At 41.4% G+C, this 27,939-nt stretch overlaps 3 protein-coding genes across 10 annotated transcripts in view; 1 reads left to right on the top strand and 2 right to left on the bottom strand.

Moving 5' to 3' along the window:
- epb41a (erythrocyte membrane protein band 4.1a) overlaps positions 1–3,521 on the top strand; it is a 28,414-nt gene extending 24,893 nt beyond the window's left edge. For all 8 annotated transcript variants that reach the window (XM_058405022.1, XM_058405028.1, XM_058405027.1 and 5 more), the window contains one exon: positions 322–3,521. The gene's annotated coding sequence lies outside the window, so the exon portion shown is untranslated. The remainder of the gene's footprint in view (positions 1–321) is intronic.
- Positions 3,522–11,018: 7,497 nt separating this feature from the next.
- On the bottom strand, positions 11,019–18,269 carry tmem200b (transmembrane protein 200B). Its single transcript, XM_058404498.1, has 2 exons — positions 18,017–18,269; positions 11,019–12,807 (listed from the first exon to the last, which is right to left on the bottom strand). The coding sequence occupies exon 2, from the start codon at positions 12,789–12,791 to the stop codon at positions 11,703–11,705; it is 1,089 nt and encodes a 362-aa protein (XP_058260481.1). The 5' UTR covers positions 12,792–12,807; positions 18,017–18,269; the 3' UTR covers positions 11,019–11,702.
- Positions 18,270–21,120: 2,851 nt separating this feature from the next.
- On the bottom strand, positions 21,121–27,639 carry sh3bgrl3 (SH3 domain binding glutamate-rich protein like 3). The gene is made up of 3 exons (XM_058404835.1): positions 27,500–27,639; positions 25,449–25,616; positions 21,121–21,716 (listed from the first exon to the last, which is right to left on the bottom strand). Exons 1-3 carry the CDS (start codon positions 27,542–27,544, stop codon positions 21,651–21,653), a joined length of 279 nt encoding a protein of 92 aa, XP_058260818.1. The 5' UTR covers positions 27,545–27,639; the 3' UTR covers positions 21,121–21,650.
- Positions 27,640–27,939: the final 300 nt, after the last annotated feature.

Genomic DNA, 27,939 nt, shown 5'->3' with positions numbered 1-27,939 from the left:
TGGATGACTTTTACTCTTAATCAAACATGTGTTGTTTACTTTAGTGCTTTAGTCTCAGGATGTGCAGAGGATTTTTTTTTTTTTATCGTTCGCTATCCTGTTGTCCTAGCACGTTTTGTGTCTAGACTTTCATCTCTTTCATCTCTTTCATCCTCCATCACTACATGTGTGTCGCGTTTCTTGCTCCATGTCTGGGAACGCTTTCACGTTTTAAATTGTTTGGATTTGCCTTTTTTTAAATCTACAAATACATTATAAACCTTCAGCACAGCGTGTTAACTAGCATACGGAACTAGTAACCTCGTCGTATTTCTCCCACAGAAATCCATCCCTGATTCACGTCCTCACCAGACCGCATGCTGAAACTCCAGACAACTTCAGCGGCCACTTCCTCTGACCGGCAGGAAGAACACGACTGATCACATCTCCACCGGCTGTCCAGTGGATTCAACCTTCTACCAGGATCCAGCTTTCCTCTAGCATCACTTTTCTGTAGCACCTCTCTCTCTCTCTCAGTCTCTGTCTCTGTCTCTCTCTCTCTGTCTCCCTCTCTCTCTCTTTCTTAGTCTCTGTCTCTCTCTCTCTGTCTCTCTTCCTCTATATCTCACTCTCTCTCTCCACATGTCCATAATTGGTTGTTTCATGTTAAATTGTTATAACAAATCTACTGAAAAGATCTGGATTTTAATGCAATTTTAAGTGTAGATTTTAGCGGGTTTGATAAACTGTAGGTTTTTAATACATTTTTAAATCATAAAACTAATGTACTGTGGGGTTTTTTGGGGTTTCGTCACACGGGACAAAGGAGCAGCGGCATCAGAAATCAGTTTCGTGTTTTTTCTTTTAAAGAATATCAATTATTGTGAACAAGTTCTTCTCTTTCTTCTTGGTAGTAACTGTTATCTTCTCTTTAGGTTTCACTTTACGTCTTTTCTTACGGTTGGGTTTTAGATGGTTTTGTTTATTGAAGGCTGCAGACAAACAGTGAAGCTCTCTTCAGTCTCTGTATTTCTGTGTGAACTCACCTGCTCTTTTCCATGCAGGTTTTATGGAGTCTAAGTTGTTTTTCCCTCCTAATTACCAAATCCAGTGAGCATCACCCACACCCACACACACACACACACACACTGAGACCTTCCAGCAGTCACGCAGTGAGATATGATGTAGTATGTATTATAGACGTAGTTGTTATACAGCCGTCTTTCCTTTTCTTTTTCTTGTCTTGTAGACATTGGATCTCGTTATGTGAGTGACCGCTTGTTAGCTACATGTCCCCTGTCCTTCAAATCTGCTGTGCAAAAGCAGAACTTTCCTGTCTTTTTTAGCGTCCATCGTATACAAAGTTCTATTCCCTCACTAGCTTGCTAGCTTTCTAGCTTTCTATCAACTCGGTGGAGTCTCTCCTGGCGTTCCCGGAGTTCTCTCCCAGTGTTCCCGGAGTTCTCTTACAGTGTTCATGGACTCCTCTCTTCTGGTATTCCCAGAGTTCTCTCCCAGTGTTCCCGGACTCCTCTCTCCTGGTATTCCCAGAGTTCTCTCCTGGAGTTCCTGGAGTTTTCTCCCAGTGTTCCCAGAGTTCTCTCCCAGTGTTCCTGGACTCTTCTCTCCTTGTGTTCCCAGACTCCTCTCTCCCGGTGTTCTCGGAGATCTCTCCTGGTGTTCCTGGACTTCTCTCCCGGTGTTCCCAGATCTCACAGCTGTGGGGTATCTGGGCTAGTATATCAGGTGTCTCTTCGCTAAACTGCTTCATGAACACACGCCGTCCGTCTTCTTGCCCGTGTACAATTCAACTCAGCAGGCCCCTGGGATGAGTCCTAAACATGCCCCACACCACTGGCCATTAAGGGCAGGATGCTTTACAGCTGAAAGTATTACCACTGGGTAGCAACTGCATTAGATCAGTGGCCCTGATGACCTTTTTCTCCAGGTTCACCAGACTTTTTTTAGGTCTCATGGCCCTGACATGAGTTAAACCCCAGCAAGCTTGCTTCTTTAACCCAAGAAGTAATTACATAGGCAGACTTTTTTGTCCAGGACAAGTGGTCCTACTCAGTATTAAGACTGGTTCAGAAGAAAGACTGTCCGAGTCTTGATATGACAAGGCCTTAACATCCTTCTCCTTACCGCATGCTAAGATTATCAAATGTCAGATGTCCTTTGAAAGGACAGGTCAGATTTATCATTCAGACCTGGGAAGTAGATTCCCGGGAATGATGGCTGTATATTAACAGTCACGGTGTCTTTGCTGGAAGGTCTCAGTATTTATACTGTTTCCACAAATTTTAGATCTCTTCACTCAGCAGTAGTACCTGACCTCACTGAATGTGGAGCTTATTAGAATCTTGAATGAGATGTTCATGAAGCACACATCAGTGTGATGGTCAGTTGTCCACATACATTATTTGTGTGTTAACGAATGTGACAAATTGCATTTTAGTTAACGGATACACCACGAAGATTTGTTAAATCATAGATTCTCCTTAATGATGGATGGATGATGTGATGTCTACGGCTCAGGCTCATCTTCAACTCTGGACTCACAAAATGAGTTTGGATCGGAGGTGTCGCTGATCTGGCTCTAGAAATACACAATTGGCTTCAAATACTTTCAGATTAACAAAGTGTACTAATCTCACGTTCCTTTCCATTGCCAGTCAGCTAGTCTGCTAGCATATGCACATGCACAATAAGGTGCTAGCAAGCCTGATTCTTTGTATTCATACAAGTTATAGTTGTAAACACTCAACTAAATAAAACCACTCACTAGAATTAAAGCCAGAGTGACATTACTGAATAAAATAAACAAATGGTGCTCAGATACTCGTTTAAAAAACGTTCCTAATCATCTGTATCATTATAATTTCATTTCATTGGTGATTCATTATGCCGATGTTAAAGCTATTGTCTGTTTGTTTGTTTTTTGTGAGTTGCTGCCCCGCTTATATAAAAATAAATCGAAACTCCACGTTTAAAACCATTTCCTTTTTTGATAATAGTATAAATAGGATTTTTGTAACAAAGCCTAACGCAGTGTTATGTCTTTAACGGTGTTTCGTCTTTGCGTTGTGATTTCTGCTCCTGTGGATGGAGAAGTTTAATGTTTCAGTTCCTCCTTGTTTAGCTGATTAAACTCTAATTCAGTTTCATTGTATGTCTCACCAAAATGTTGTATTTCCTTCCCTGTTTGTTCAATTTCCCTGCTTTCTGTAGACATAAAGAGCCTGGCTGTATAAATAATATTTAATTCTGGTACTAAAGCGGCTCACTAAAGTGCACTAAAGCATCATGGATGTCTGGTTCAGCTGCACAGCAGAACTACAGTCAGGATTATTTCCTCACACCATAGACCAATATTCCGGTCCTTTTTTTTGTCCGGTCCTTTATTACTTTTAACTTTCTGTTGTTTCCGATGGTCGCGTTGTAATTAGACTCCTGAACATTTTGTAATGTGTTTTGATCGATCTGTGATGTTGTGTAGAACGATTTGCATATTTTTAAATAAAAGTAGTAGACACTCTGAATGGAGACCAAAGTGTACTGTCTGTCTTTGTCGTAAAGATATTTTATTTAAAACGTACAATGCTCTGAAATATAAGAATTATGTGATAAAATGCTGTAATTGATCCAAACCACAGTGCGCAGTTATGATCACTATCCCGTGCCAAATCTGTTTAAAAAATCCCTTGAGTGCTTGTATTACTTCAGGGTTTAATTTACCGAGGAAGCTTTTAGCAGTTATGCTGATGCAGCTTTCATCATGAGGCTACAATTCAGATTCTTTAAACCCCTGATCAGCGAATTGCTTTGAATTGCTGTTGTGGCGGTCATCTTTGTGCTCAGGTCTTCATCAGTGAACATTTGAAGACTCCAGGAAGGCTGTCTATAATGAACTCGTAAACTACACTGACCTATTAGTTCCTCTTGGTTGCTGTTGTAGAAAGGATAGCTACATTATTTCCTGTCCAGTGTCACCCAAATGAGGATGAGGCTCCCTTCTGAGCCTGGTTCCTCTAGAGGTTTCTTCCTCAGATCATCTCAGGGAGTTTTTCCTCACCACCGTCACCTCAGGCTTCTCATTAAGGATAAAATATTAGGGATAAATAGTAACTTTATATTTTAATCTACACTTCTGTAAAGCTGCTTTGAGACAATGTCCATTGTTAAAATCGCAATACAAATAAAGTGAATTGAATTCCGTGAAGGTTCTCCACAAGATGTCGGATTGTGTCTGTGGGGATTAGTGATCATTCAGCTACAAGACTATTAGTGAGATCAGACACTGATGCTGTTGGGGTTCAGTCGGTGTTCCAGTTCATCCCAGTGGGGTTGAGTCAGAGTCAGGGCTCTGTGCAGGACACTCCAGTTCTTCCACTCCAACTTTAACTTCCTCACCATGTCTTCATGGAGCTCAGGGGAACAGGGTTTGGACTCCAGCGAAGGGAAACAGAGAAGAGTCTTGTTGCATACTTCCTTGTACCCTGAGATGGCGGGACCAGTGGAGCAGTGCTGGAGGATCTGACGGAGCGTGGTGCAGTGTGAGCTTTGAGGTAAGAGGGAGCTGGTTTTGAGGTTTTTGGCTTTGTAAGCAAGTTTCATTGATTGAAATTAAGTGTAGGTGGCTACAGGAAGCCAGTAGAGGAGCGCAGCAATGGGGTGGTGGAGAAGAACTTAGGAAGGTTGAAAACAAGTCAAACAGCCACAGATCAGGTAGACTTGACAGGATCGAGTTGAATTAGTCTAGTCTTGAAATAACAAACAAGCACCTGAGTGGCCTGTGTAAATGGATACCAACATGAGCGTGTCAGATTAGCAATGTGAGAGGAAAAGGACAGCTGATTGTCCATGTTTATGCCAAGGATGCTTGCAGTGACCCAAGGTGAGCTCAGCAAGCTGTCCAGGGAGATCACAATGTCCTTACATGAAGACGAGTCACCTGGGATGATCAGCAGTTTGGTTTCAGCTGATGAGCTGCTATCCATGATGAGATGCTACGGTCTGAGCAGAAACAGTAGCATGAAAACCCATGTGAGCATATGACCTCACCAAGAGAGAGTACTGAGCCTTGTGGGACTTGTGGGACACCAGTGGAGTGTCTGCATGGCACAGATATACTGTAGATGCTCTCCATGTCACCTGCACCTGATTTGGTGCAGCATGACAATAGCAAACTATTGCCATGCTGCACCATGAATTCCTAGACACTTGAGGATGGACAAGAAAGTTTTTCATAAAAGAAAACACTGATAAAAGGTCTAGGAGGATCAGGGCTGATCTATCAGCATGTAGCTTTCCAGCTACAACCAAAAGGGTAATTTCTGTGGGATGTGCTGCTGTGGGCAGTTCTGTGGGTGTTCAAGCATTTTTAGAAAGAAAAGAGAGAAGTGAAACAGTCTTTAGTTGCTGATGTCTGAGGGACCAGAGCAAGATTCTTCAGACCTTGCTTGCTTGAATGCAGTTGGTACATGACCAGATGTCATGGAGCCATTGATGATAGTAGTGATGAAGGGCAGAAGGTCTGGTGAGATGATCTGGGGCATTGTGTGGATGAAGTGGTCAGGATTGCAGGACAAGATCTCTTCTGTTGCTAGGTTTGAACAATGTGGCAGTGAAGGAGATGGGGGTAGTCAGGGCAATCTAGGGGTAGTTAGACCAATCAGCCAACTGATCCTAGCATCAGCTTTGAGGAGGTCTACACATGAACACAGTGCAGTGGACACAACAGACAGCCAACATGAGTGTCTATGGTTCTGATAGACCTGATGTGGTCTTCTGCTCTAGTAGCTCATCCACCTCAAGGTTCAATGTTTGGGCATACTGAGATGCTTTTCTGCTGACCACAGAACCTTGAGGTTGATGAGCAACAACAGCAAGAATCTTGAGTGATTATATGAGTTGCCTCCTGTCAGCTCAGTAGTCTGGTCATTCTCCTTTGATCTCTCTCATCCACAAGGTGCTAAATCCTGGTGAAAATCTCAGCAGTTTTTGTTTTTTGGAAGATATTTAAAAGCGTTGAGGATACACATAGAAAGTTCTACATGATGCATTTGCAAAATTAGCTAATTTAATGTATAATACTTGAACCTGAGATTGGATTACTGCCTCCAGGTTTCTTCCCACCTCAAAAACATGCCCTTGGGGTGATGATTAATTGCTCCCTGGTCCCTTGAGTTTGTGAGTGTGTTAGATGAGTATATGGACTGGTGTCTTTTCCAGGGTGTATTCCTGCCTCACGCTGCCTGGGATACTGCAGTTAAGATACGTTAAGATAAAGGAATGAATCTTCTTCTCAAATCTGAAAAGGTTTTTGATCGTTGGGGTTCAGACTTAAGACTAGTTCATAAAAAGTAGTTTTTTTTATATATATATAGTCTACAGCACAGAACCAGGATTAATGGATCTCACTTAATCCCAGCAATGGACGTGTCTATAAGTGTAAAACACAGGAATATCTCAGTCTGGGTTTTTCAGTCAGTACCTTATCATCATAGAAGTCATAAAAAAATATTTTACTGGAACTAAAATGAAAAGTCTAACAACGAATATCTATGGATCGATAAATCTATCATTATTACTAGAAAATCATATTTGCTCATTTTCTGGCATCCCAGCTAGTCTCAGGTCTGCATGTAGATGTTAGATGAAATGAGAGTCCATCATAGTCAGTCTCTGTATGTAAGGCAGATGTTTTGATCTCTTCCAAGCTCTACCTTACACTTTTATACCAGATCCCTTTCTCAGATCACCTCCAACATGCAGTAAAGATGCGGATCTTTCATTTTTTTCTGGAGGCGGAGCTTCCAAACCTTCAGCCTGCTGCCTCATGCTCCTGCCAACCCTCTTAAATTTTCACACTTTCAGTAGAAATCAAGAGATATTTAATATTTGAGGATTTTAGAGTCTACAAGCATCTCTGTTGTTACTACTGGATGAAAATTAAAACAAGATAAAACAGCGATCTTATATACCAGAGCAGTTTAAGCGGATCTGAGTGCAGGTTTTCATTTCAATTGAATGGAGACAGTCACAAGGAGGTGGCTTTTCATCTCTGGAAGACTGGAAGGAAATGGAAGGATGTAGAAGATGTGCAGCAGGATTGAAGTTTATGGACTGAATCTTTTCTTACTGTCAGGTGCTTAAGCATGCTCAGAATCCCTCAATTATTTAAATTTTGTGCGTCTAAATATTTCCACAAAGGTGCAGGATTTTGTTCTAAACCAGCAGAACACCACGAGCAGCGGACCTTTGTGGATGAGACCGGACATCCCTGATTTAAATGAATTAAAACAAAACTATACAACATCTAAATAACTCTGCACTCATTCAGAGAGGAGTAACGTAATTAGACAACGTCTTCTGAGCAGGAAATCTTGACTCATAGACTAATCAGAAAGCAGACTCTGGCTCCCAGTAAATCTATCCAATTAAACTGATATGTTTTATAAAGCTGTCAGTTCAAATTAGACTTAAGATTGCCAAAGAGCAATCTGAGCCTCTTTACAGCCCCCACATCTGCTTCTGGATCCATTCAGGCTTTAGCGATAGCTCTGACCGAGGTGAATTAGCTGATTTTCATAATTAATATGAAATGAAAAATCTGAAGCGAATTTCTTTAAGGTTTTCTCCGAAACCCTTTCACACACCAAGCCAGAAGGCAAGAGGGCTTTCTAATAAGCTCCAACTGGATTATTAAAGTGAGGGAAGATCTACCCTGTCCTAGATAATTGGATATTGATGGTCATTTTATCTTTGAGGTGTTTAAGCGGCACAGAGAGAGAGAGAGAGAGAGAGAGAGAGAGAGATCACCTCCGCTCTTACGCAGGAATAAATCCTCACCTGCAGTTGGAGGCAAAAATTCATGGGTGTTGAATTGGTTGGAAAATTGTTTTTGAACTGTGAATAAAATAAAATAAAATAAAATAAAATAAAATAAAATAAAATAAAATAAAATAAAATAAATAACAATTAAACTAAAATTAATTAATAAAATAAGAAACATTAAATTACTAAAATAAAATAAAATAAAATAAAATAAAATAAAATAAAATTTAATTTAATTTAATTTAATTTAATTTAATTTAATTTAATTTAATTTAATTTAATTTAATAGGAAAGAAAAATCAGCTTTTCACTACATTATTTCAATCTGCTTATTTATCTTTCTCTCTAACCATCCATCTATCTGTCTAATCTATCTATTGTCTATTATCCGTCTCTGAGCAGCTCTTCATCTTCTTCATCTTCAGAGCTACCTGTTCATCTGCTCTCACAGTCACACAGCTAGTTGGGTGATACCAACTTGTGCAGCAGGGGTGGGGGGTGGGGGTGTTTTGGCCTTTTAGTATTTTATATCTGATTTATTATGAAAAAAAAATCACAATAAATTCAGAAAAATCAATAATGTTACTAAATTAACTTCTCTGTATGTTGTGTGATTGTTAGTTCTGATTATTTGGTGGTCACCTGAACCCCCTTATCCCTCTGCTCCTGGCCATACAGTCTACTGGAATAAAATCTCAGGTGGCACAGCTCCAGGGTCACCAGTTTGGTCACCATGTGTCCAACCACATGTGTCCATGTGGTTCTCCTCTGGTTCTACAACCCTGCTGATGAATGACTGGCTACTTTAAGATGCCCCCAAGTGTGAATCAGTGCATGAAGGTGTGTCCTGGGGTCACATTCAGGACCATCGTATAGGCTCCAGATCCACCTCCATTCTGACCCGGATACACATACTCTTCCTCCTTTAATAACCTGAAAATGTTTAGGTGAAAGTTTTCCACTGCTCACTAATATTCTGCTTAGGAGTGAAAGATGATTTCACATGGAGCGTCAATGATCTCGGACACTAAACGCTTACTGTACACACACACACGCACACACACACACACACACACACAGATCCAAGCATTTCTGTGTCTCTTCCATTTAACCCTCAAGAATCTGTACAGCGGATTTCTATATTGTTGCACAAGTAGAAGTTAAAGTCCACTCCTGCTGTGTAGCATTTCAGCTTGTTGCTGTCTCTTATGTCTACACCTGGATCCTATTGACTGCTAAATACGGGGAAATAAAACTGTGCCTCAGAGACCGGCAGCAGTAAAAACAAATTACAACCAGCTTTAGGCCACAAATCTGCTGCTTACAGATGCACACACACTGAGAAAAACATCTGAACATCCTTTTACCCAGTGCTCTGAGCTACATGACACATTATACAGAAAAAAAAGTTTGTCTACGCTCCAAGAGAAATTTAATAATAATAATAATTCCCGAAACGGATATTTTAAAAAATAATAGCTATTATATTGTTAGAAAGAAATTTGGTCAGAGTTGTACAGATTTGGGTCTTTTTTTGTCAGGCTCAGCTCTGAAGGAGTTAGCAAGCCAAACTTTACAAGCTGTAAGAACTGCTGAAGCCATCTTATAAACGACCGATTTAATGAAAAAAGATCATACGAGGCGGTTTACATGCCTGGAAGAAACTATAAAGTCTAATAAGAAGGGACAAGCTGGCCTCAGAGACCTACAGAGGATAATTACAGTGGAGGAATTTCTTCTTCTACCCCTGCCTCATCTCCCACTTCACAATTTCCTTAAATCAAAAAGGAAAAAGAAAACATCTAATCAATAAATTCCTTGTAAAAAAAAATATAGTACTGGTTTAAAAGTATGTGCACCACGGACCAGCACATCATGTGTTTTTTTCTCCATTACGGAGGATTTATAGCATCCCTACACACACCAAATTACCTCCATGACGATGTTGACGGTCAGCTGTCCACACACTCCTGTTCAATATATACTATAATCAGCTGATTTAAATAGATCGGACATGTTTACCAAGGAACCAGAGCCAGAGCTTTATCATGTTGTGACACTGTCAAGACCTCCTCTACTACACACACCTTAAAGGTAGGTCAGTGGTCAGTGCACAGGAACCGTCCTTCAGAGCACAGATGCTGTTTAGAGTGAAATACAGAACACACAGCAACAGCAGAAATAGAGATGGACTGCTTCTGGACCTTCTCCCAGCAGCTAATAAGCAGCTTCACTTGTCTGTCTGAGAGAACCCTTAAAAACTCTATGTGGAACTGATATCCTCTTCAGAAAGGACTCCAAGAGCTAAGAGGCTAAGAATTCTTAATTATCCAGAGAGCACTGAAGAACACTAGTGATGGCTGCAGTGTATCTTATCTACCCACGTGGTCATGTGACCCTGGCACGTGACATTGTGTCCAGAACGAACTAAAGAGTCCAGCATTGTGTCTTAAATCATATACTTATGCACTATTCTATATTAAGCACTATAACACTCACTGATTTACGGTCACTTTTTGAACAATGCGGCCTTCAACTGTGTTTTCGATTTGAGACGCAGCTCATGACAACATCATCACGACGATGGCAGAAAGCCATAAATGAACCATAGTTACATAGTAAACCATAAATACTCTAAAATTTGCGCTTCCCAAAAACAGCTGAAGTCTGACCATTTTTTGGATCTCCTGGATGATACAGCTTTGTACCTATATGCTGTAATCAGAAAGATTTTCCAGCGTTTATTCTACGACTCACATAAGATCTGTTCATTCTGAACACACTTTAAACACACTTCTTTGATGTTTTAGTGAACAACTGCAGATAAATAGTGATTTATAAATCCCATTACGGATTATGGACGGCAATACGAAGTTGCCTGATGGACATTGGGGCAGTGGTAGCTCAAGTGGTTCAGGCTCTGGGTGGTTGACTGGAAGATCAGGGTTCAAGCCTCAGCACTGCCAAGCTGTCCCCGTTGGGCCCTTGAGCAAGGCCTCCAACCCACCCTGCTCCAGGGGCACTGTATCATGGCTGATCCTGTGCTCTGACCCCAAGGATGGGATATGTGAAGAAAGAATGCAGGATTTTACTGTGCGGTAATGTATATGTGACAAATAAAGACAACCTAACTAAAACAGGAAAAAATATCTTGCACAGTGTGAATCAAACAGACACAGAAAATTGAATCAAGCATTTAACAACAATTTACAAAACACGTGCAGGGTGTACTTTAATAACAATGCCAAGGAGATCATGTATCTTCCCTTTCCCTTTAAAGCTTACAGAGGTCCATGGGTCATGAATGTTACAGTCAAAGGTACTGAATGAGATGAAAATAGAAATAAAATAAACTAGAGTCTTTGGTTAGATAAAGAATCCTGTATATACTTATAGCATTGATGTTTATAGACAAATCCATTGAAAAGCCCTTTTTATATCTGATACAGTTATATTTAACTTACAGATGTTTGGAGTCACATCCTCATGCTAGTTTTCTAGATCAGAGACTAAAGTCTGTCTAGAACCCGGTGGAGAGGTTAGTACTGAGACAGTAGAGACTGCGGCACAGACTATGGTACTAAAGGCATCTTGGAGAGAAGCAAAGGTTTGGCTACAACCGAATCCTTGTTGTTATATTATCCAGATGTTTTTCTGTCAAGTGTTCATTGACACAGTGCTGCATTTCCTTTCCAATAACAGGCCTGTTAATGGAGACCATAATAAACTGCAAAACTGAAGGTGCTGACCACAGCATGTCTTTATACTCCACAGATGTCAAAATAATTTGCTCCATTTTGGGCCATGAGATCATTCAGACCCAAAGTGAACAAGCGTTCCACACCGGATAGTTTGAGATGAATCGAGGCGTATCCGAGATCAGGTCATGGCCAGCTGTGGTGCTTCTGATCCTCCACAGGTGCAAGGTCCAAGTCCAGAGGTTCTGTGCGAATACCTGGCTGATTCACACATACCTCAGAGATGCATGATTGTGGGAACTGTTTAAGGCATCTTGTGTTCTGCACTGCCCTTTCCTCCAAGTGTACTAAAGACTTGGACAAAGTGTGTGAGCTAGTTCTGTAACTCATACTGTAAGAGCGCCTCGGAGGAACCGTGGTTAACTCCCAGTCCTCTCCTTCTGGGGCGGACATAAAGGAGGAAGTCAGGTACTTGCTGAGGTTGCAGTGACTCTTCGGTTGGGACTGGTGGCCACAGATGTCTCCCTTTTCTACATCCAGGTGAGTGCTGACGTCTGCTTTGCTGGAGTTCCAGGAGTCTGATAAATGAATAGAGGAGATGAATAAAGACTCTTGATGACAAAGGATCTCAGTGTGCATCACTTCCTTCTGAAGTGAAACTCTGTCTTCTTTTGTGGTCTTGGCCTGCAGCAACGGATCAGAGGAGGCCAGTTCTTTAAGGCACAAGATGTTCAAGTGGGCTGCAGGAAGGCTGCCGACCCAGTGGTAGTGCCTGATCAGTGAGTTCACCTGGGTGAAGTCTGTTGACGGAACACTGGACATGGTACACATCACGCTCTGCATCTCAGACAGCAGAATTTGAGTCTCTTTGTCTCGGTTCTCATACAGGACTGTGTTAGCGCAGATCAGAATAAATAGTCCCACTCCCATTATAACAGGACCGACCAGTTTCATCCGGTCAGTGTGAATCAGACTCGCCGTAGAGAACAGCCCTTTGGCTCCAAGACCCCAGCTGGATCCCTGAGAGGGGCTTTTACTCCCTGAACCCTCTGCTGATCGTTGCATCCGGTACGGCCAATACCCCACCACTGCCAGCGTGGTGCCAACAATCACCACTATCATCCCCAGCACCAGGAATGCCCCCGGCATGGAGCGGATGCGCACCTTACCCTGGATTACCCCTTCTTTATTCTTCCTGGAGCGCAGACTGAAGCATGGCAAACGCTGTGAGGACGACGAGGCTAAAGCCTCGGATCGGGTCTTGTGGGTTCTCATACCTCCAACTCTGGTTCTGCAAAGGAAGGGCATAACATGTTATAACAGAGCAAGCACAAATAGATTTTACGTACAGTTGGGTATGCAATGGGGTGTAAAGCAATATCAGCCAATCACGTGGCAGCAGTGTGATGTCAAAAATCATGCAGTTACAAGGCAAGAGCTTCATGTACACATCAAAACATCAAAATAGGGAGAAAGTCTGATTTCTGTCACTGTAACTGTGGCTTGCTTGTTAATGCCAGATGGTCTGGTTTGAGTATTTACGAAACTGCTGATTTTCTCTACACAGAATGGTGCAAAAATAAATAACACAGCGTGAGGGACAGTTCTGTTGGAGGTGCTACCAGGAAGGATACAGTAACTCATACAGTGGCTATAAAAAGCACTGAGCTACTGCTCCATGATTAGAGAACTGCATAAACATGCAGGTGTACAGAAATTCCTGATAAAGTGGCCGGTGAGTAACTCTGTTGGCGTGTTTCATTTGTTAATGCCAGGATAGATTCAGTATTATTGCCCAGGCTAATGTAGCTCATTAATAACCGACTTATGATTGATTTGTTATCATTTGAACAAATTTTTCTGGCCAAATCTTTACATTTCTATCTGAGTAAGAGTTTAATTCTCTATTCTTTTCATTTTTTTCACGTGACTCAGAGTCGACTGGTTTCTCAGAAACAACAAGCAGCTCTAAGAGCAGAAGCTCTGAGGAGCTGGATCGTTCGTGACAAGATCGTCCGAGGAGCAGCGGCAGTCTCCCAGAACACGGTGTTAATAGAGAGTAGATGCAGCTGATAAACAAGCTTAAATGTTTAAAGTGTAAATTCCAACAGCGTCACTCATTTACTCGGGGTCACATTCCACACAGCAGGACGTTCGGGGTACATGTGAACTTGTGTGCATCCAATTAAAATAGTGTTCGATGAAGAACAAATTTAAGAGCTTTCCGAATCGCTGTGAGATCTAAAGAAATAAATGACTGTAAAAGACAGAATATATTAATCATCATTAGTGAACTTGATTTCAAAAGAAATGCACATTTCTGGCATTCGGCAGACGTCCTTATCCAGAGCAACTTATATTTATATCAAATTGTATTAACTGAGTAATTGAGGGTGACATAAGGTAGACACCCCACAAGAGCTGCAGATTTGGAAATGCTCTGATCCAGTGGTCTAGCCATCACAATTCGGCCCTTTTGGTCAAACTCACTCAAATCCCTACTCTTGTCCATTTTTCCTGCTTCTAACACATCAACTTTGAGGACAAGATGTTCACTTGCTGCCTAATATATCCCACCCACTAACAGGTGCCATGATGAGGAGATCAGTCTTATTCATGTCACCTGGCACTGCTCACAATGTTATACCTGATCGGTGTATATGGCACGTGAATGTCGCTGTCTCTCGGTATATCACCAGTAGACGCTTTTATTACATATCCTTACTTTCTATAGTCTCGATCATGCATATCAACTGTGTGTATAACGTATTTAGTCTCATTGATCAATGAATCATACAGAAATGACATATTTGATAATAAATGTTAAGTGGATAAAAGTGGATAAATATTTGTTTTGTTTACTTTTGCTGGTGGTTATGCTGGTGAAGCAAAACCTCAGCTGCCTGCCCTGACCGCATGACTCTGGTCAAGCGATATTTTTGTACATTAAATGGAAATTATTGAGTAATTTTATTTAAACCCCTCAATCTGATGTAATGATGATCATTGCCTTAAACAGACTTTTTGGTCTGCAAATGAATATTGCTTGTGTTTATTAGTTAAAAGTTCTCTGAAGCTGATGGACTCCTGTCTTACAGCTTCACGTCTGGGAAAGCGAGGTGTTAGACTGTTAACATGACCCTCAAAAGCTGTGAGTATCTGAGAGGGCAAGAGCTCAGCGGAGGCGAGATGCTTATCACGTCAGCTGTATCTCCTCGCAGTGTACCAGCCTCATAGTTTCTTCCACAATAACGTGAAACTGTTTCATCATTATTATTATCATTATTATTATTAATAACAGCGCTGTATGTTTAAAAATATCCACAATGGATTTGAAATCAATCAAACACTCAAGATGTGATTGAATTTTTTAGACTTTCAGCTGGAATCCGAGGTGTTTCGAAATTATGATGAGCAGTTTCATGGTCAGCTTCATGGGTTGACCTCAAGATGCCAAACCACTGGAAGAACAGAACGGTCAGATTAGACTTTACTATAAAACAAAAGCATGGAACTTTGGACAGATGGAACCAAGATGAACATCATCTGTCAGTCGAGGCAGTCTTGGATGTAGAGGCACGGGCATGGACGACAGCCAGAGGAACATCAGTGACCGCTGATAGAAGCTGTAGGATGAGTTCTTTAGGGATAAACGTTCAGCTCAGATTCAGTCAAATGCTGTGAGACTGATAGGACTTCACAGTAGAGATGGATAATAATAATGACCCAAAACATACAGCAAATGCTTCTTAAGGCAAATAGCCGAGTTCCAGTCACTGACCGAACAGATTTGCATCCAAAATTACAAATATTTCAAAGAATCAGTATATTTATAATTGTGTTGTTATTCATTTTGATGGAGGAAGTGGCCTGAAGAGTTAATGAGATATTTTTTGTTACACCTCAACCTGTTTGCATCATTTTGGTTATGTACAGAGACAAAATTGTGTCAATGCCCCTGAGCTCCATGAAGACGTGGTGGAAGAACTGGAGTGTCCTGCACAGAGCCCTGACTTGAAATGAACTGGAACCTCTTTAACATCCCAACATCTCACTAATGCTCCTGTAGCTGAATAAATCCTCCAACATCTAGTGGAAAGTCCTTGTGTTATGGTTCTAGTCACCATATCAAGGGGCAGAACCAATTCGTCTGTGAGAACAAGACTTCCTGTGGAAAGATTTGCTGGATGTTCCAACCACAAGTAAGGGTTGTAGTGGAAATCTGGGGATAATTTCTGAGGATAATTTCCTGTCTGTGATAGTTTAAGCATGCCAGTAAGCGATGGAGACACTCAGAGGGGCCTAACTAACCTGCTAAGGCTTAATAATGTCTCTCACATGTTGGGGCTAGCATTCCCCGTGACTCAAGCTTCCACACAGTGAATCATATGGCCTCCTGTTTCATAAATGGTAGCTGATGAAATGTGATTATATTAAACAAAGGGAAGGTTTGGAGTAGCTAAATAATGGAATCGTTTACGCTAATACCTCGGACCCATGAATAGACATTGAATAAAATGGTTTTGCACTGTAATCTAAAACTAGAATGATCCGTGCTGTATGTAGATTGTGTGAACTATCCCATATCAATTAACCATTTATTAAGAAATCCTTCCTGCTAGCGATCATCATATCTACTGGACATAATGGTCTTATCTGATTATGATTAGCTTGGCCATACGGCTAGTTACGCAGAAATAACAGGAACAAACATGTTGGCCGTTATAACGCATCTCAGGGGAGTCGGACACTAAATCGCACAATTTACACACCCATTCACACACCAAGGACAGTTTAGAGATGCTAATCCGCCTATAAAACATGTCTTTGGATGATGCAGTGGATATCCTACGTCTGGTCATTCATGTGGCTGAGGCACCAATGATAATAATACTAATAACTATGATTATGTGTAAATGAGATGCGAACTTTACTATATTTATATTTATTACCAATATGTGTGTATATATATATATTCCACTCACATCTAAACACATATATTTATGAGTTGGGTTTTAAGATTCAGCATGAATAAAATCTTTGTCCTTTTTCTCCCTGTGTTTTTGTATGAATTCAGTGTTACACAAAGTGACCTAAACACTAAAAATGTCCAGACTGTGGTCATCTGCAGCTAGTTCACTTCAGTTCATTCATAAAGACTGTACATAAAAACAGACCTTGTTTACACTTTAAGGGGTACTTAAGGGGGAAAGATCTCCGTTGCAGATTTGTACCCTGACATTTTCAGTATTCCGTAACACACTGAGCTACTTTAGCTAAAAGCATGCTCGGCTTGCCAAACCCTGAATCAGCTTTCAGACTCCATGTGGAATCTGTCTCACGCCGTTTTATTGTCCAGTTTGACACTTAACAAGCGTGATGTGGTTTAGTTACAGCCCTGCAGCTCACATCCCTTATCTAAAAAATCCCACTGGAGGTTCAGTTCATCCTGTAGTCTTTGCTAACCAACTGGCAGAAATATTAAGACCCTCACTGGTTCTGTGTTGCGTTTGATGTTAATGCAGGTGGATCAGGTGATAATCTGTATTTTAAGGTGATTTTTAGCATAAAATTGCAAGATCCGTCAAAAAACCGTGCACCTAAATATTACACTGAATTCTCATATAGACATGAATAGGAACCTCAAATGGATCCTGGATTTATGTCTTGTGCTATAAGACAACTATATACACTGGTCAGCCATAACATTGTGACCAGTGACCGGTGAAGTGAATAAGACTGATGATCTCCTCATCATGGCACCTGTTAGTGAGTGGGATATATTAAGCAGCAAGTCAACATTTTGTCCTCAAAGTTGATGTGTTAGAAGCAGGAAAAATGGACAAGCGTAAGGATTTGAGCGAGTTTGATACAAGGGCAAAATTGTGATGGCGGCTAGACCACTGGATCAGAGCATCTGCAGCTCTTGTGGTGATGTCCCCGGTCTGCAGTGGTCAGTATCTATAGAAAGAGTTCTATAAGTCCTGTAAGTATCCTTTAACCCCATGGAGGCCCCACCTCACAACTTACAGGACTTAAAGGAACATTTTGGTGCCAGATACCACAGCACACCTTCAGGACTCTAGAGGAGTCCATCATGCCTTGACGGGTCAGGGCTGTTTTGGCAGCAAAAGGGGGACTGACACAATATTAGGTAGGTGGTGATAATGTTCTGCCTGATTGGTGTATATCTAAAATTTTATATATATGATAGAAATTTTATACAGTCTTATTAAAATCAAAAGAATTTCTGTACACTATTATGACCAGAAAAAGGAGTAGAAGGAATCATTTAGGAGATTTGATTTGTCCTATGAATGATATCTTTAACTGTGGAAATATAGTTTTGATGGATTTCTGACCAAATATCATTAAAAGCCAAAGAATTCAATGCACCAAATCTACTAAGATCTAATAAATCACCATGACTCTACATGTTATAAATGTTCTATAAACCTTCTCATTTCAGCTCTATAACCCCGCTGATTCAGTATTATTACCTGCCTCGGTTATGCTGTATTATAAATGCGTTGAATGCGTCCAGACATGATCACTGCATCCATCCTGCCCTCTCCTCAGGTCATCTCATCTGGAGAGAAGTTTTAGTGATGACAATAAATCCCGTACAAGTTGCATAGTCATCCAGAGAGAATGCACTCAAGCTGATTTAACAACAGTTGAGGCAAAACATCTACAAGAAACGCACGCGCACTCTCATACAGTCCCGGAGGTGGCTGAGGCAAAAAGCTCTGGGCACAACACGTTATAAAGGAGCACACAGCGCCCTCCCCCAGCCATCTCCTATCCCTTCCCTCTCAGATCATTTGATAGAGAAGAAAAACTGGATGTGCATGAAAAAGTGCATGAAGTGTGCATGGCACAGCACGCGCACGAATAAGGTCTAGTATAGCTTGTTGAAACATCTTCCCTGATATTTCTACACCTTGTCTTTTGATACTATAAAAGTGCTGCATTAGAATAAAAGCAAGCAGGAATCTGCTCGCATGAACACCTGACACTGATATAATTTTCATTAAAACATGAAGAAAGCCCTGACATTCACCAACTGCCTGAATGTCTATAGATTCTTGTACCACGTGGGTCACTAATATATTATTCAGTTGGTTTTTGGCGACATCTAGTGGCGCTTTGTTGCAATTACTGAATGATTCCATGATTAGAGTGTCAATTGATAATAAATTCTTTTCCCTGTGATTGACTGGTGTCCCATCACCTGAAGTCCAGTCTTCTGGGGTCCATTGCATCCTGAAAGTGAGTTTGAGTGAGTAACAAGAAAAACAAACTTTAAAAACAGGTAAAGTATGCTTGTGGCTCCCTTTCGGTTATTCCATTAGGAATTCATCCATCCATCGTCTATACCCGCTTTATTCCTAATTAGGGTCACGGGGATCTGCTGGAGCCTATCCCAGCACACATTGGGCAAAAGGCAGGATTACACCCTGGGCAGGTCACCAGTCCATCACAGGGCCACACATATAGACAGACACACTCACACTCATTCCTATCTGCAATTTAGAATTACCAGTCAATCTAATGTACATGTTTTTGGACTGTAAGAGAAACCCACAGGCACAACATGCAAACTGCACACAGAAAGCCTGTTTGAACCCAGGATTCGAACCCAGGACCTTCTTGCTGTGAGGCAACACTGCTAGCCACTGAGTCACCATGCTGCCTGCTCCACTGGGAATCAAATACTAATATTCTTGGAACTTTTTGCTGTTGTTGTTGGATTTTTATTGGAACAACATAAAGAGAACCTATACAGGACATTCTCTAATTATTATTTTTAGGTTTGATTTTTAGATACAATAAATAAAAGCTGGTATTGAGGTTATGAGAATGCTAACAGAAGGCGTTTCCTCCCACAGAAGTGTAGCTAAAAGGATTTTTTGTTGTTTTTCTGTGTAACCCTAAAGACCACAACTAAATTCATTAACTCTCCACTGGATAATCGTAATGATTACTGTGATAAATATGTGAATGTTCCAGTAGTTGCGTAACCAAGCTTCATAAACCTCCAGGAAAATTTCCCACATTACCTCGATCTTAACCATATGATGCCTCCCAGTTAAATTTCGCATTGCACACACACACACACACACTCACACACACACTCTCTCTCTTTCTCACCTGTGTGAACACACACACTCACACACACACACACACTCTCTCTCACCTGTGTGAACACACACACTCATACACACACACACTCACACACACACTCCCTCTCACCTGTGTGAACACAAACACTCATACACACACACACACTCTCGCTCACCTGTGTGATCACACACTCACACACACACACTCTGTCTCTCACCTGTGTGAACACACACACTCACACACACACACTCACACACACTCTCTCTCACCTGTGTGAACAAACTTATATTGTTCATTACTTATTGCACTACCTCAACCCTGTTAATATTTCATCCACTGCTACATGTTTGTTTTCGGTGCTAAGTGTCCTGTTTTTTGTACTTGTAATTGTTTTTGCACTGTCTTGTCCTTGCTCTGTTTGCACCTAGTTGCACACTTTGCACTTTATGCGGCTAGGACAAACCTCTGTCCTAGCTCTGTGGTGTTGTTTTTTGTGTCCAAACTATGTTTATGTAGCACCAGGGTCCTGGAGAAACGTTGTTTCATTTCACCATCTACTGCGTCAGCTATATGTGGTTGAAATGACAATAAAAGCTTCTTGAATCTTGTGCCACAGTATCTGTCACCTGTTTCAATCAGAAGGTACAAGCTCTTTATTAGTACCTAGAATAGTCTACAGAAGTTCTATCTTCCTCTTATGAGGTTCTCCAGTTATTGAACTGCCTTCCAATTAGTGACACAATCTCGGAGTTTAATTCTAAGCTGAAGATCCTCTCATAGGTAAAGATATGGGGGTTCGTGGTCATAGGGAGTCGACCCTGAACATTGCAGCCTGACGTTCCTCAGTGGATAAAGTGCTCTTAGATACTTGAAAGGGTGGATGGGTGGATAGATAGAGATAGAGAGAGAGAGAGAGAGAGAGAAAGTGGGATAGATAGATAGATAGATAGATAGATAGATAAGATTTTCATAAGACCTTAATTGTCATTTTCTTTACCTGGATTTTCTGGTCCAACACAAAAGAAATCTTCATGGAGTTTATAGTGAAAGATATGACTCAAAAGGTCACAAAGATGACCTTGGGTAAATGGGTAATAATAGTGAATTAAATGTATTATTCCAGGAAAGGCTAAAGCTCAATTCTGGTTGCTTAGGACATACCTGAGACGCTTTAGGTGCATTTGATGTCCAGAGGTCTTGCTTTTAGGAGGAATATGGAGTTTGAACCAGGTAGGCGGATTTACTGTACAGTTGGTACCACTGTAGATCAAGGAAGTCTAGGAATCTGTTTCGGACCGGACGTTCTGACAAGCAGCTAGTGAAGATGAACGAAAAGAACGAATGAACGTCTGGTCCGAAACAGATTCGTAATAGACTTCCTTGAATAAACAAGTTAGACAGTACGGAAAATTTCCTTTAAACATTCTTTATCTGTGTAGATTAGGAAGAAAACACACCGCATTAATCCACATCAAACTGCATTTTCAGGGATGTTTATTGGCACAACTGAATACAAAGGAATGATTTCATTCGATGAAGCATGATAACATGGTTATCTTGCCATAGAGCCATAAAACAGATCATTTATTATTGAAGGTCATCTGGTCCACATGAAACTGCCACAGCTTTAACGTAATGACACACGATTACACTCAGCATGCTGACCACCAATCACGTCGATGTGGTTTGTCGAGCAACAGTAAAAGCCAACAGATATGAAGTAAGACTAAAGGTGACAGACAGATATTTTTGGTCCACAGGAGATTTTTTTTGGGTGCAGATCAATCGCATTAAGTAGATTATAATCAGCGTAAATCCAGTGGAGTTCTCTGTGCTTTGAGATCACTGCATGGCAGACAGGAAGAAGTGCTTGGCAAATTAAAATGGCGTAGATACAAAAACAACGGTAGACATTGTCACTGGGACGGGAGGCGGGATTTTCCATTTTAGGATTCGCGCTCCAGCGAAAGCACAGGAAAAGGCATTGGATGCTACCAGGAAGGATCCTCATGCGATCTTGAGAAACTTCTCCACAGTGTTCGCCTCTACTGCCTCACAAAACATTCGATAGTCCTGTTAGGAAGAGGAAAAACAAAATTCAATCAGACATTTTAGTAAATGTTGTGCGAATATTTCGCATTAACCGAACATTTTCCGTCAGATTTAAGAAAGATCACGAGCGTCTTCATGTGCGTGAATTAAAAAGCTCATGCCTGACACGGCTCATGTAGCCACACCCACAAAACTCCTTATAAGGTAAAGAGCACAGACTGCCGCGAGCACGAAATGAAAGATCGGGGTAAAAGGCTAAAGAGGAGAAGCGGAGGACATTTTGACACTATAGCAAGAAAATTATTATTTATTAACAAGTCTCAAGTCAGCTGAGGTGTTTCTTTACAGCTCTGCACAAATTATAGCTATGATAATTAATACTAAACGGTCTGTCATTATATATATATTATATATATATTATATATAAGCACCTAGGCATGCAGACTGTTTTTACAAACATTTGTGAAAGAATGGGTCGCTCTCAGGAGCTCAGTGAATTCCAGCGTGGAACTGTGATAGGATGCCACCTGTGCAACAAATCCAGTCGTGAAATTTCCTCGCTCCTAAATATTCCACAGTCAACTGTCAGCTGTATTATAAGAACATGGAAGTGGTAGGCCACGTAAACTGACGGAGCGGGGTCAGCGGATGCTGAGGCGCATAGTGCGAAGAGGTCGCCAACTTTCTGCAGAGTCAATCGCTACAGACCTCCAAACTTCATGTGGCCTTCAGATTAGCTCAAGAACAGTGTGCAGAGAGCTTCATGGAACGGGTTTCCATGGCCGAGCAGCTGCATCCAAGCCATACATCACCAAGTGCAATGCAAAGCGTCGGATGCGGTGGTGTAAAGCACGCCGCCACTGGACTCTAGAGCAGTGGAGACGCGTTCTCTGGAGTGACGAATCGCGCTTCTCCATCTGGCAATCTGATGGACGAGTCTGGGTTTGGCGGTTGCCAGGAGAACGGTACTTGTCTGACTGCATTGTGCCAAGTGTAAAGTTTGGTGGAGGGGGGATTATGGTGTGGGGTTGTTTTTCAGGAGCTGGGCTTGGCCCCTTAGTTCCAGTGAAAGGAACTCTGAATGCTTCAGCATACCAAGACATTTTGGACAATTCCATGCTCCCAACTAAATGTGCTCCATGATGTTTTCACTCCCTGACCTAGTGACCTAGCACGAGGATGTGCATTTGATCGAAACTCTTTTTATAAGTCACTCTGGACAAAGGCGTCTGCTAAACGTTATAAAGATCAGCAGTTTGATCTCCATGGTATAATCCAGATATAAAAGTGCATGTAGAAATATCCATGCAGTCGATGTGATGTGACGTTGAGGTTTAGAGGAGTCACAAATACTTTTTTTTTTTTTTTTCTTCAAATAATTTGCAGAATTTTCCTGTCTAAACGCTCAGGTGAATGATTTATGGGGAAAGCTGTGAGCGTCCAGGTTGATAAACGAGGCTCGATGGAGGAAGAATTTTGATCAGAAAACATCTCACACACACACACACACACACACACACAGAGGATTCACAAAGGAATTAAACCAGGTTTGTTCTGAAAGTACATTCATGATCTTGTGAGTTTTGGTGTTATTTTTATGTTATACACACTGAGCTGTAAGTTCATCAGATCATCCTCATGCAAATTCAACATGTCACAAATACAGTAAAATCTGGTGGTGTGAAAAACTGGAACAACAGTTTAGTGCTTTTTACAAGCCATGCGAGTGACTGAAACCTGAAGGCAACATGACGAAGTGTCTGCAGTCCATCAAGTTCCACTGATCCATGAGATCTTACACTGTAAAAAACGCAATTCAGAAAAATATAAGACCCCAGCACTAAACACTGGACACGTCCGAGCCCGATTTATTAAACTAGTCACAGAACTTCATCTTTAAATGTTTAATGTTTAGTTTATCCAGCTCTCAGACCTGTATGTGATTTCAGAAACAATGCAAGATCAACATTAATTAATTTTTTCTTGTTGTTTTTATTTTATATATAGTTTTTAAAAAAACGTCTGCCATTTTGTAACCGAAATGGAGGTCAGAGAGCCGGCAGGTCAGAGTCCTGAACACTTTGGTGTCTTCCATATACTGCTAAAAAAGAGGATCCTTGGGGTTCTATATAGAACCCCGTTGCCAAGGAAACCTTCAAAAAATGGTTCTATGTGAAGTTCTTGGAGAGAAACGAAGCTTTTCTATTAAAACGGTTCAATAATTCGAGGCATGCATGAGGTTCCATTACTTTTGGAGTTTTATATGTAGATAAATATGATTAAATTTTGGAAATATATAGTAGTATAGAAGTACATTTGAGGTTCTATTTCTTTTAAAGAGTCCATCATGGTGGCTGGTGGTCAATCATCATCTAAGCTAAAGCTGAACTTTATATGTAGGCACCTCTGATTCTGATAAATATGAAAAACAAGACTATTTTACCGCATGAGGTCTGAACAGCGTTACTGGAGTCGTGCTGTTTTCTGAAGCGAAATGGGAAGAAACTGTGTAGAAACCGATGCTCTGAATGCACAACAATTAAAGCACAACAACAGAAACACATGCAGGAACTCAGGCAGGCAGGTGATGACCTGTTAGATCTCATCTGATCTCAGTGCAGAACGTCGCCTCAGATCACACCAGTTTGTGCTGAATACATATAGATGATGATGATGATCATGGAGCAAGTCTCCAGTCCACTGAAAAGCGGTAGAAAATTCTGAGTGGTTGGACATGATGCTGGTGTAAGGATGAAGCCAAGCCTATGACACAATCCTGTCGTAATTACAGACCAGTGTGAGTACTGACATGACCAGTTCTGGATGTGTGAAATTTAAAGAAATGTCCAGCAGGTGGCACCAGTGAGCATCCATGCTGATAAATGAAGGACATTCTTGCACTTTTACTTATTTCTGCTGAAATCTCAGGGTCTACTTGAGGACTCCTGGAAGTGAGGAAAGGAGTTCATTTTCTTTAACCATTACAAGCATACCTAATATTTCTCTCTCTCGCTCTCTCTCTCTTTCAGCAGGAAAGAATTAGTGCTAAGTCTATAATGACCTCAGAAACTACACTGACCTATTAGTTCCTCAAGAGCTCTTGGCTGCTGTTGTAGAAAGGACATTATTTACATTTACATTATTTAGTGTCCAGTGTCACCCAAATGAGGATAAGGGTTCCCTTATGAGCCTGGTTCCTCATCCTCAGATCATCTCGGAGTTTTTCCTCACCACATCACCTCAGGCTTCTCATTATGGATAAATGTTTGGTCAGGTATGTAGCCTAATGTTCTGGGAAAAAAAAAAAAGTTTCCTCTTTATGTCGCCGAGTTCCTGTCCCTCAAAGACTGACACGCAAATTCAAATAGCACCATTTTCTATCAGGAACCATCGGAACCGTCTCTGTGCAAAGGATACGTAGAAAATAATGTTGTTTTCATTGCTTCACTGGCCGCTGACCATGCTGAGCATGTTTGGAAACAAACTGAAAGGTCTGTTTGCTTTACGATTAGGCAAAGTGGCACTCTGAAGTCCGGAGTAGATACAAACCTTCTAACGACTGGTTTATATTTTTGCACGTATGAGCCGTGATAAATGAGCAGGTGTTCCTATTAAAGTGACCACTGAGTGTACAGGTCAAAAAAAAACACACATAAGAATTATAACATTCATATTACACTAAAACTCTCAAGTAAACCCATAGAGACGGGACATTCTGGTTATGTAACAGGACACGCAAGACCTCATGCTCACCCCACAGTACTGGTCATCGTTGAAGATCTGCGGCGGGGCAGCAGTGGGGTTACCCGACAAGGTCCTCATCTCGTCTCGCACTTCTCCGCCAACAGAGATGTCGATCAGCTCGAACTGGATGTGCTTACCCTCTAAGATGCGCATCACTTCCGCCTGCTCCGATTTCACCTGGAAAACAGACGAGGGGTGGACGAGTCATGTACTGACCTCGGAACCTTCAGGACAACAATCATACAGTCTTATGGTGCAGATATGAGTGAGAACATTCCATTAGTGCTATAAGTCATGTACACAGTAACTTAAATCCAGTGGAACAACCTCAATTTTTACAACTACACCTCCAACCTTCAAGTTTATTTCACAGAACCGAAAGAACCAGTGGAGGAAGCTGTGTGTATCGTGGGTTAGGGCAGTTTTTATGGTTTGGAGTTCTATCTATGCAGAGACACAGGGATGTGGTTTAAAGATAAACGCGGCTGTTAGGCATGTCAGGGCAGCGCCTGGAGACTGCAGAAACGTTCATCTTCATGCTTCTATGTAAGGTGAACACTAGAGGGCAGTGTTGCATGAACCAAACCGGAATTTACAGGAAAATGAAATCAATCCATCTCTGGAAATTCGAGACATCTCGAACTAAAAAACCAAACAAAAGTTGGTGTTTTAATGTAGAATAATCATGATTATTTCTGAAGCAAGAAGTAGTCATGCATGACAGACGAAGCTTAAGCGAGCTGAGTTGAGCTCCATCTCAACACCAGAGCTGACTGAAGATCAGGAGCAGCACTGAATGACTACAACCTGCTAAAGTCGGATCAGACACTCAGGACGTTGGACAGAGCGCTGGAGTGGACTTCAGTGACTAGGCAGTTCCTCAACACACACAGCTACATTCTCCATCATTCATCTGGCAGAGATGAGCGTGAACCTGGTAATGCCGAATGCTCAGTGTCTGATGTTTTACAGCTCTGGCGACACGAGCGTGAACATGCACAAGTTCTCCATATTCAAGCAAACCATACCAACAGATGTCTCCCAGCAAGGAACCTGAAGGTGGAAGGAAAATGGAAAACACACAGCTTGAAATTGGGTGTAGCCCAAAAGGGACATTATTTACTGTCCAGTGCCACCCAAATGAGGATGAGGTTGCCTTCTGAGCCTGGTTCCTCTCAAGGTTTCTTCCTCATATCATCTCAGGAAGTTTTTCCCTCATCACCGTCGCCTCATGTCTGAGACTTCTTTCAATGTTCTATACTTCTGTAAAGCTGCTTTGAGACAACGTCCATTGTTAAGGTTGGAGGGAAAATCTGGAGTGTCCTGCACAGAGCCTCCTCCTCCCCACCGAACACCTTTCTGGGATGAACTGGACATCAGCATCCCAACATCCGAGTCTGACCTCACTCATGCTGCTGTACCTGAATGAACACAAATCCTCAAATCTAGTGGAAAGTCTTCACAGTCGAGTGTGCATGGAAATCAGGATCATGGAAATGAAGAAGAGCTCACGTGAACATGACAGTGTTGCTTAAACCCTCTGAGTGACTGTAAGAGCGCGTGCACGGTCTCTGGTTATAAAAAATAAAATAAAAAAAAAAGCCCGGTTGATGATTAACAGTGAAATGATCTCTGATAGGGAAACACACGGAAAGGACACTGTTATGGGCTACAAGTTAAACATCAGAAATAAAAGAGTCGCTGTGTGCTACTTCCTGGTTTTTATTAAGAAGTTGAGCTATAAATAAAACAAGAAGCAACACGATTTTTTAAGCGCGTGCAACTTCCAGGCATGCCCAAGCCGATGACTTCCGCTTTTTCATTAAGCATTAATAAGGCTTTGTTTGTTTGTTTGCCAGACAACCTTTCTTTCTTTCTTCAGTTTATGTGTTAAATGTTAAAGTAAACGTGGAAACGTCCGGATTTAATTATAGAGCTGAAATAGACGCAACGGAACTGAGGCACTGGGTGTGTCTCTAAATCCGACTTCATTCTAAATATCTCTCTCTACACACTCCTGCTAAGTGCTGGATATTAATGCCCATGAGCTTCTTTCTCACCGTTCTTGAAGCGGTGACGGTGGTGTAGTAGATTTTAACTCCCATTTTTAGCGACTGCTCCTTTCTGTCTAGTTGCAGGGTTTTTATTAGCGGGTTACAGTTAGCGTACACACACACACCCCTCCCTCCCCTCCCTCCTCACCTCCCCACCTCCCACCTCCTCACCGCTACTCGCTGAGAGATTTAAAGTGACAGGAACATGTTTGCGTTCGCGAACAAGTGGGAACTGGGAGAAATTCCCCGGAGGAGAAATGCGTTTCGAGGAACTCGTAAATTCCTAGTCGGAAAGTCGAAATTTTGTCCCCAGAGACCAAAGCGCTCCTGGTTGCAATTCCGTGACGTCATTCCAACATGGCGGCGCTCGTAGTAAAAACAAAATAAATGACAAGAGCAGCGTGATTGAAGTTTTTTTTTTTTTTTTTTTTTTAAAGATTTATGTT

This window comes from Hemibagrus wyckioides, linkage group LG12, assembly GCF_019097595.1.
Source record: "Hemibagrus wyckioides isolate EC202008001 linkage group LG12, SWU_Hwy_1.0, whole genome shotgun sequence".
In the NCBI taxonomy this organism is placed as follows: domain Eukaryota; kingdom Metazoa; phylum Chordata; class Actinopteri; order Siluriformes; family Bagridae; genus Hemibagrus; species Hemibagrus wyckioides.
The sequence above is the reverse complement of the archived record's forward strand: the minus strand, read 5'-3'. Positions and strand labels throughout refer to the sequence as shown.